Below are 10,926 nucleotides of genomic sequence, written 5' to 3'. Positions count from 1 at the left end.
CCCCCCCAAAAATGTGTTTGCCACACCAAGATTTACATGCTAAAATCGCCACTGGTTATTGGTCCCCAAAATAATAATATAATATATCATTCATGGATTATGTTTTAAATCATCATAAAAGTGTGGTAAATGTGTAKATTTTCCTGTTTCAAAAATATGTTGTTCAAAACAAGCTATTCAGTTACTTACTGCCCCTCAGTGACTGCCAGCAGCAGCAGCTCTGTCGAACATTGCTTTGATTGTTTTGCCAGCAATTTGCAATGAGGGGGAACWGCCCCAATGAAATCGCAGGATTTCATAGCATAAAATAAATTATAACAGTACAATGTAAATGGACCAGCCTGTGGCACTTAAATGTGCGTACAGTCAGAACTTCTGGGTCTGCTATAGTCTCTATACCAATGAGTCTTTCGGACCAGACAGCTTACTTCCTTCCGTACATCAGACTATCTTCTCTATCAGGTACAGATGGCTCTAAAGAAAATTGTAATTAACTTGTAAATAAATAATCACAACAGTCATGGGAGCCTTTGACCTACATCCAACAAGAGTGGAAGGACAGAGGGATACACTAGCTAGAACCTTCTCYTTGCAGATCTGATAGGACAAACAAGCATGACAGTGGCTTATTGTTTCCCCCCATGTTGTTCAGCAGGTTCTACTGTAGGTGACAGGTGACATGTGTGGACTAAAACAGCCTAAAACCGGGTGTATCGCAAAGCATGATCCAATGAATTAGCCAGCTACAGTAATTTTGAGAAACATTGAGAAATAGTTTGGTCAAATGAACCAGTTATCTACCTTTGATAAGCTTGCTAGCTTGTGAGCTCCCATGCCAATTTCAAGTCTTTCTAAACTAATATCTGACTGACTCAGAAATAAAATTTATTTCAGAATGAAAGTTAACTGGCTAGCGTATCATGCTTTGTGATGTTATGTTAGCTAACTATCCCCAGTTAGATCATGATTTTGACTTATTGCATCTGCTACTTGTTGCGTTCTCCCTGGTGCACCCGTTTGTTGGTGAGCTGGCTTGTAACGGTCGTCTGTGGTGAATGAGCGGACCAAAGCGCAGCGTGAAATTTTGACATAATGATTTATTTAAACAAACGACGAACACGAAATAACACTTGATAATTAACAAAATAACAAACGACGTAGACTGACCTAAAAACATGTGAACTTACATATAACGAAGAACGCACGAACAGGTACAGACTACAAACAAACGAATACAGTCCCGTGTGTAACATATACGGACACAGGAGACAACCACCCACAACAAACAATGTGAAACAACCTACCTATATATGGTTCTCAATCAGAGAAACGTCAACACCTGCCTCTGATTGAGAACCATACAAGGTCAATTAACAATGACACTTAACATAGAACAAACAACACAGACTGCCCACCCAGCTCACGTCCTGACCCACTAAACACAACTATACAAAAGGAAAACAAGGTTAGGAACGTGACATGGCTGCTCGTTCTAAATAGTATAATCTAATCTGTTCAAAACAGTGGCAGCATGTGCAGCAGTGGTCATTGGGTTTCTGACATGCAAAAGTAAAATAGGTGTATTTATGCTGCTGTTCAAATGCACAGATCACTTTACATATCTRCTCTAAGAAACTACTGGTCGTTTGAAAACTTGGCATCATATTTRTGTCATGCTGATTTGTTGACAACTCCAACCACCTCACGGCCCGGGTATTCAGCCAGTCAGCGGCCACCATATCGCCATTCTTTCTGTGATGGAAAAAGTACCCAACTGTCATACTTAAGTAAAAGTGAAGATACTGTGGCTTAATAGAATATGACTCAAGTAAAAGTGGAAGTCACACAGTAAAATACTACTTTCGTAAAAGTATTTGATTTTAAGTATACTTAAGTATCAAAAGTAAATATAATTGCTGAAATATACTTAAATACCCACAGTAAAAGTATAAATCATTTCAAATTCCTTATATTAAGCAAACCAGACGGGACACAGGCCCCCTCAGATTTGTCCTGTACATTTTTTATTTACATTTATTTACAATTTCTTCCATTTTAAATGGAAGAAATTTGGAACCACCAAGACTCTTCCTAGAGCTGGCCGCCCGGCCAAACTGAGCAATCGGGGGAGAAGGGCCTTGGTCAGGGAGGTTACCAAGAACCTGATGGTCACTCTGACAGACCTCCATAGTTCCTCTGTGGAGATGGGAGAACCTTCCAGAAGGACAACCATCTCTGCAGCACTCCACCAATCAGGCCTTCATGGTAGTGGCCAGATGGAGGCCACTCCTCAGTAAAAGGCACATAACAGCCCTTATGGTGTTTGCCAAAAGGCAACTAAAGACTCTCAGACCATGAGAAACAATATTCTCTGGTCTGATGAAGCCAAGATTGAACTCTTTGGCTTGAATGCCAAGCATCACGTCTGGAGGAAACCTGGCACCAACCAAACTGTGAAGCATGGTGGTGGCAGCATCAGGATCGAGGGAAAGATGAACGGAGCAAAATACAGAGAGATCCTTGATGAAAACCTGCTCCAGAGCTCAGGACCTCAGACTGGGGTGAAGGTTCACCTTCCAACAGGACAATGACCCTAAGAACACAACCAACACAATGCACGATTGGCTTCGGTACAAGTCCCTGAATGTCCTTGAGGGGCCCAGCCAGAGCCCGGACTTGAACCCTATCGAACATCTCTGGAGACCTGAAAATAGCTGTGCAGTGACACTCCCCATCCAACCTGACAGAGCTTGAGAGGATKTGCAGAGAAGAATGGGAGAAACTCTCCAAATACAGGTGTGCCAAGGTTGTAGTCTCATACCCAAGACSACTCAAGGCTGTAATCGCTGCCAAATGTGCTTCAACAAAGTACTGAGTAAAGGGTCTGAATACTTATGTAAATGTGATATTTCAGTTTTTTATATTTTTTAAACTTCCAAAAACGTCAAACTCTTGCTATGTCATTATAGGGTATTGCGTGTAGATTGATGAGGTTAAAAAAACAATTTAATACATTTTATAATAAGGCTGTAATGTAAAACATTTTGGGAAAAAGTCGAGGAGTCTTAATAATTTCCAAATGCACTGTAGAATTTAGAAAAGCAAGCAAAAACTAAATGTACTGAATAAGACTCACATTCCTTTAAATCTTTTCTTCAAAAAAATAACCATCAGGACAACAAAGGATAAAGACAGCTCAGATACGCAGGAAAAATTAAGTAYTTTTTTTACATAGAATTAAGCATAATGATTATGGCTCTAGATTGCAGGAAAAAGCTTTTTCATGTGTTTTCAAAATTCTCCAACTTAAGTACGGGGGTCTAGCTCCCTTCCGGACCACCCCACCAGCCATCCTCCTGTAGTTTGTGGCTTCAGATTTTGGGTGCATGACGTCCCTGGGCACCATTCTTGMTTTTTAAATTTACYGATAGCCAGGGYCACACTCCAACACTCAGACATCATTTACAAACTAAGCATTTGTTTTTAGTGAGTCCCCAAGATCAGAGGCAGTAGGGATGACCATGGATGTTCTCTTGATAAATGTGTGAATTGGACTGTTTTCTTGTCCTGCTAAGCATTCAAAATGTAATGAGCACTTGGGTGTCAGGGAAAGTGTATGGAGTAAAAATTACATTATTTTCTTTAGGAATGTAGTGGAGTAAAACTTGTGAAAAATGATAAATAGTAAAGTACAGATACCCCCCCCCCCCCCAAAAAAAGAAATTACTAGTAGTACTTCAAAGTATTTTTACTTAAGTACTTTAAACCACTGCATTATTTGAATGGAAAGTTCCATCCCATATGGAAAAAATACTGTAGTATATTATGGTATAAATACTATAGTATTCACTGGTGGTTTTGCAGACCTTACTGTAGTATTTACAGTTAACTATAGTATAAATCCTGTATTAAAATAACTGTAGTGCATACTATAGTAATGTAGTATTTTTGCAGTTTGTTGTATASTGTAGTATTTACTGTAGTGTTTTACATACTGCAGTATACTGAAGTYTTTACTGTAGTGTTTTTGCAGACATTACTGTAGTATTTACTATAGCATTTTTTGTTTTATCTTTGACATAGCAGTGGAAGCGATCTCCTTGAGGAAGCCTACTGAATAAATACTAAAAGAGCACATTTTCTATAACCTGTACAGTGCCTTACAAAAGTATTCATACCCCTAGGATTTTTTTTAGCATTTTACTAGTATTTACTTTAGTTTAAAAAGTTTTGTTTTTGCAGACTAGTGATTTTGGAAACATTACTGTAGTATTTACTATAGTATTCTACGGTATACTACAACATTTACTATAGTATTCTACAGTATGCTACAACATTCTATATGTACTACACATGCTCGAGGGATACTACAGTTTGTAGTATAGTATTCTACAGTTTACTACAGAATGCTATAGTAAGTACTATAGTAAACGTAAGTATTTTTTAATGTGGGATGACAGTGATGCCACATTGTTTACATAAAAAGCATTTAGTTATGGTCTGGATTGGTTTACTTTACAACTTTTAATGGTATAGGCCTAGTTCTTAATCATAGCCATACATCATTATAAATAATTTTGTTATGGGCCTCCCGAGTGGCACAGTGGTCTAAGGCACTGCATCACAGTGCTAGCTGTGCCACTAGAGATTCTGGGTTTGAGTCCAGGCTCTGTCGCAGCCGGCCGCAACTGGGAGACCCATGGGGCGGCGCACAATTGGCCCAGCGTCGTCTGGGTTAGGGGAGGGTTTGGCCGGCAGGGACGGCGCACTAGCGACTCCTGTGGCGGGCCGGGCGCAGTGGACGCTGTTTCCTCTGACACATTGGTGCGGCTGGCTTCAGGGTTAAGTGGACATTGTGTCAAGAAGCAGTGCGGCTTGGTTGGGTTGTGTTTCGGAGGACGCTTGGTTCTCGACCTTCGCCTCTCCCGAGTCCGTACGGGAGTTGCAGCGATGAGACAAGACTGTAACTACCAATTGGATACCATGAAATTGGGGAGAAAACGGGGTAAATTAAAAAATATATATAATAATTTTGTCATTATGTTATCAATGGAGCTCTAAATAATGGAGCTCTAAATCGATGGAGCTCTAAATTTAGATGAGCTCTAAATAATCATGGRTATTTTCAAGGAAATTTCTAGATGACGCTGTATAGTATGTACTGAAAACAATGTGACACTTGTAAGTGTAAAACATTTGTTGGAMATGTAAAGTAGAGTAATCTTTACTAGAAAATCTTTAATGCACACAGAATTGAAAACAAAGTTTAAGAAAAGTMTAAAGTTATTTCTAGACAATACAATCAATAATATATATAATTGTCATTGTAAAAAAGAAACATTAAAATACAAAGCATAAAAACATTAGATAAGAAATTATAAGGAAGCATGTGTTGTTTCACAGCATAAGCCAGAAGTTAAAGGTTTTATAGGCACCCAAATCTAGARAATTATGTTGAAATATTGGAACAGGCAGCCATCTCCAGTCAACAAGGTGCTGATACCCRCACTTATTAATTTTTCTGCCAAAAACAGCTTGTAAACAGGAAAACATTGGCATCCCTTTTAAGGAAAATAAATGAAAGCCTAATTCTCAACTACAGTAATACAAAAATGTATGCACTGCAATGCATTACAATCTAATTCCTGACATTTTAATTTAAACAACATCAAATGGCTCATTTCCTTGTTATATCTCATCTAATGTGTACCCCCTCCTGGCAAATTAACCCATAGGTAAATAAGGAGTTGTAAGACCACCAAGAGCCACTGCAGGTCAGTCTTTRACATTGAGAGCTTAATTCCTAGACTGAATTATGAATGAAGCCCTTAGCTAAAGTGGTTTGTTTGTAGTCAGTCACTTAGGTCATCAAGATAAACACTGAACACTCAAAACAACCTCAGTGGAACTCTTATCAGGTGACCAATAATTTGTGGAGAAGCCTGACCTAGTCCATGCCTGTGTAGCAAGTACTGAAGTAGATGCACAGTTTTTAAGATGTTCATTGTTGTCAGCTGTACATTTCCTTGGTCAAGACATCAATGAGGCTTCTGAAATTATATGACAAACATGAGACAAGATTCATCATTGTTTGATACACAATTRGATCAGTTAAAGAAGGATTTGTCACATATCCAGAACTGTTTCAGGGTACTACAGACTTACCTTTTTCTCTGTGACTCTTCTGGTGGATCCGCAATTCCTCTGGATCTGAAAACATCTTTTGGCAAAAGGGGCAGACAGACTCTGGGATGGTTCTCCAAAACCCTTGTCCTAGGTCAGGAGGGTCACTTAGCTTTACTTGGGCCTCTTGATGACTTTGTGGAGATTTTTTTAGGTCTGCATTCCATTCATCATCACCAGCTGACTTCCTATTGCTCTGATGGAGTGGTCCCGCTCCTCTGACACGCTTCATTCCAGCAACSCAAGATTTTGGATTAGAGAACTTMTGAGACAGCTGATCTGAACACACCACCTTATGGCGAGCCTCTTCCCCCTGTGAGCTTAATGGGGGCCTGGTTCTGGGTGGACTGCTCAAGAGCAGCTGAAGCCGCTGAGGCTTATGGGATGCCTCGTTTGAGGAGGTCACACACTGGATGGAGCCGGAGTTAGGACCAGGAAAGGGGAAAGCAGTATACTTGTCCTGCTTGTAAGCCGATGCTGAACCATCTCCCTGTATTGTCTGATTCCCCCTCACAGAGCTGGGCTGAGAGTTGGTGGATCCAGGTCCCCCTGTCACCCCACACCCTGATCTGGCCAACCCCGAGCTCCAGCTCTCCAGAGGCGGCACAGACAGCTGCTGGATGCAGTGGTGCAGAGAGGGATAATCTACATACCGAAACTTGGGAACTCTCTCCTTGGAAGTGACAGGGGTGTGTCCTCCAGAGGGTCTTCCCAGAGCCAGGGGAAAGCCCTCCAGCCAGCTGTCCAGGGGTGGCACAGTGAGCTGCTGGATGCACTGGTGTAGCGAAGGGAAGTCCACGTACTTGAATCTGGGCATTTTGAGGGGCACCTCAGAGAGGTCCTCTTTTTTAACCCTGATGGGAATGGTAGGCTGTTCCTCCTCTCTCACCCTACGGGTCTCTGTGTCTGGCTCAGTTTTGACCACTAAGGGAACTGTAGGGGGAAGTCTCCTGTCCTCCATGGCTGGCCTCTGAAAACGCACCAAACACAGTTAAATATAACATTTTGGTTAACCCCCAATTGGTAAAACCAGGCTTCAAATATCGGAAACCATTTCCAAATATATCCAGTAATGTTATTGTGGCAATAATGGAGGTTGTTCTACTTTGCTTAAATGTARATCCTGCTTTTTTCCCTAAGATGTGTCAATCAAATAGATGTAAATTCACAGCTGTTTGTCTTTTGAATTATCCTCACTTAGAATCGCATGTCCTGTCCAGTTCCTCTCTGCTAAGCAACATATTATTAAGTATGCAGTCCTGACCTGAGCACAATAATTAGCTTAGGGGTTTCCTCTTCTCAGAAATAGCCATAAGCAGCTGTATAGTATAGATATACACTGAGTGCACAAAACATTAAGGACACCTGCTCTTTCCATGACATTGACTGACCAGGTGAACGCTATGATCCCTTATTGAACAGACGTCATCAGAGCATGCAACAGTACAGTGTACTGCCTACACTCGGTTTGTTGTTTTTATGAAATAAATTAAATTAAATAGTTTTCAATAATAGCTAAAGTTTTTGTATTGCTACTGATTCGCGACGCGGTTGGGACCACAAGTTGGTGTCCCGGATTCCTGTTAAGTAGCAGTTAGCTGCTAGCCATCATGAAAATGGAGCAGTGCTAGCCCACAGGTGTTTTTATCCACCGCTGGGCATAAAGACTTAAGGTATGAGATGAGATTTCCACACAATCACAAGATGAAGATACGGTGGAACTGGAAACTGGACAGAAATCTGTCTCCCCTAAATGCACCACCATCAAGCATCTTAGGGAAGAGATTCTCTGGCTGTTKGCTCAGTGGTAGTGCTCCAGTTCTTCCTGTCAGAATAAGCAACAGAGGACTTGGAAACCATATCAACTCCTATAGAAATTGCACTATGGTTATTGTGAGTAACCTAATTTATGTTCCTTTAACTCTACCTTCTAGTGAGTTTATACAAACTGTCATCTCCTACCATTCTGATAGATTGGAGACTGTCAGAAAACGTGGTTGTAACATTAAAAATGTAATAGTTATTCCATTGGTTACCTCTAGGCAGATCACTAGAGAAATCACTAGTAAAACCTTTCTCGTGAATGACCTCATTACTGAGCGCAAAGTTGATTGCATTTCACTGAAACATGGCTGTCTTCAGACTGTAGTACCACTTTTATTGACCCCCCCCCCCATCAGAAAAGGGGGAAAGGGTGGGGGGACAGCTTCTATTTTTACTAACGCTCTCAGCTGTAAGGACATTTCATTTCAACTTTGGGTCTTTTGAACATCATGCTATACTGTTTAAATGTCAGCCACTAGTGCTGGCCATAACTCTATATAGGTCACCAAAGCACTGCCCRACTTTCTTTACTGATTTTTATTTATTGTCTATTTATTGTCTATTGTCCTTGAGAACTATGACAAAATCATTGTGTTGGGTGATTTTAATATTCATGTTACCACTGAAGATCTTACCTCTACAGATTTCATTGAGTGTATGTATGAGCAATACTCCATCACCTATTCTGCCTTCCTCTTTTGATAATTTAGTAGATCAATTAAGGGCAACCATTGATGCTACAGCTCCAGTAAAGTTGAAAAAGGCCACATTCAAACGGAGAGCCCCTTGGATGAGTGAGGAAACTAATAGATTAAAGGGAAATTACAGAATAACAGAAGTGAAGGAAATCAAAGTTGCAGGTCTATTATGATATTCTGAGAGAGCAATAAAGCAATTAGAAATACCAGACGGGCTCATTTTTCTAACTTGATCASTAATAATCAGAATCATTTGAGTGTGCTCTTCTCGACCATTGATGGCCTGATAAATCCTACCCCCGCAAACTTATGTGAACTTTCTTCCATATCTAAATGTGATGAGTTTGCGGCATATTTCAGAGATAAGATAACCAACATTAGGCTGGGTATCAGTCAAGCGAGACCTGATGAGAAGTTTGATGATATGTGCCCTAGCCCACCACACAAAGGCTCTATGGATTTATTTTCCCTGGTTGACACAGACATGCTCAGAAAAGTGATATCACAACTTAAACCTTCTACCTGCCTTCTCGATCCTATCCCCACCACCTTCTTCAAAACAGTTTTCAATTGCATATCTGAAGAAATGCAAGCTATTGTTAATCACTCCCTGTTCACAGGCACTTTCCCCACTGCACTAAAAACTGCTATGGTGAAACCCCTTCTGAAGAAAAGTAAGTGCTGAACAACAGATTTTTACCTTGTTGGCTCGGGGATTCGATCTTGCAACCTTTCAGTTACTAGTACAACGCTCTAACCACTAGGCTACCTGCCYCCGTGTTCCATGTCTGAAATGTGCTGTATAAATAAAGCTTAATTTGATTTGATATCACTTGTTAAATCCACTTCAATCAGTGTAGATGAAGGGGAGGAGACAGGTTAAAGAARGATTTCTAGGCCTTGAGACAATTGAGACAAGGATTGTGTATGTGTGSCATTCAGAGGGTGAATATCAATATTAGGAAGGTGTCCTTAATGTTTTGTACAATCAGTGTACAGTAAGTTGACCAGTGTGACCAATATAGGTTGACCAGATGCTGATAATAAGGGTAAAACTGGGTCCAGTTGAAGATGCTGTGTGCTGCTCCTCCAACCCCAGGGAGATAAATGGCTTTGCAGGTATGAAGTTYGGAGAAAAGTAGGTCAGAGGCAGACTGATCACACTGCCAGGGGGCCAAAACAAAACATCTGTCACACAGCAGCACAATCTATTGGCCTTGCAACAAATGCCAAGCTTGAGCCACGATACTTTAATACAAACCTCACCCTGCTCACTGCAATAAGTATGGCTAGATTCAAGGGAAGACATAGAAGGTTAGACGGAGAAGCTAAACTTGACTACTACGTCAAATGTATGCACACATGACTTTCTAAATGTCATACATATTCAGCATTTTGATTCACAATATATTTTTTCTTTTGTTTCTTTAAAATACTTTGTGTGTTTGTTGCCATCGTCATTAGAGACAGTGAAATAACAGCAATAGGAGGAATCCCAATAMAATCTTATATATGCATGATAACCTACTTATTGTAGTGTAGTTTTTTAATTGAACCTACCATCCTGGCACAGTGAAACACAGAAAGATTTGCTTTGGAACTGTGCCGAGCCGTGACGAGGGGCGGGGGGAACGCCGTGTTCCATATACACTCGCAAGAGGAATTGGGTCATGCACGGTGGCCTACATTTGGAGGATTTGTTGTCTTGGTTTTTCCCTCCCCACATATATTTGGGCTGGCCCYCCCTCGTGCGCTCAACAGCACAAAAGTAACTGGACTACAGCAATATCCATATTTGAAACGAAAWGGGACCCTTACATTTTGATAACATTTATCCTAGATTTGTAGTAGAAACACAATGACACGTCGCAATAACTGTGGAGGCAAACGGTTGCATTATTTCCATATGGATCACAGTGTTTCACTTGWAAATTCATAAATATGCATTTAAAAGCGGGGTCACGACTGTTGAATTCATACCGACAATGTCCAATGGGCTATAAAGCGAGTTCTAGAGGGCGACTGGCGCATATACACATCAAAACATAGTAAATTGACAAATGTATAATTATTAGCAGTACAATAAAATATGTGGCTATGCCATGCGTTTCTTTATCCAAGTTTTACCTTTCGTTATAGGTCTTCCTGGAAATCCGTGAAACGCGTAATGAATCTGATTCTTGGTGATGCTCTGTCCTGCATTGTGTGCAATGAAATAGTG

The 10,926-nt window shown here is 40.6% G+C and overlaps 1 protein-coding gene across 1 annotated transcript; it reads right to left on the bottom strand.

Moving 5' to 3' along the window:
- Nucleotides 1–5,501: 5,501 nt before the first annotated feature.
- On the bottom strand, nt 5,502–10,923 carry LOC111951122 (uncharacterized). The gene is made up of 3 exons (XM_023969148.2): nt 10,833–10,923; nt 6,166–7,153; nt 5,502–6,050 (listed from the first exon to the last, which is right to left on the bottom strand). The coding sequence occupies exons 2-3, from the start codon at nt 7,142–7,144 to the stop codon at nt 6,031–6,033; spliced, it is 999 nt and encodes a 332-aa protein (XP_023824916.1). The 5' UTR covers nt 7,145–7,153; nt 10,833–10,923; the 3' UTR covers nt 5,502–6,030.
- Nucleotides 10,924–10,926: the final 3 nt, after the last annotated feature.

The sequence above is a fragment of the Salvelinus sp. IW2-2015 genome, linkage group LG23 (assembly GCF_002910315.2).
Source record: "Salvelinus sp. IW2-2015 linkage group LG23, ASM291031v2, whole genome shotgun sequence".
Classification (NCBI taxonomy): Eukaryota; Metazoa; Chordata; class Actinopteri; order Salmoniformes; family Salmonidae; genus Salvelinus; species Salvelinus sp. IW2-2015.
The sequence above is the reverse complement of the archived record's forward strand: the minus strand, read 5'-3'. Positions and strand labels throughout refer to the sequence as shown.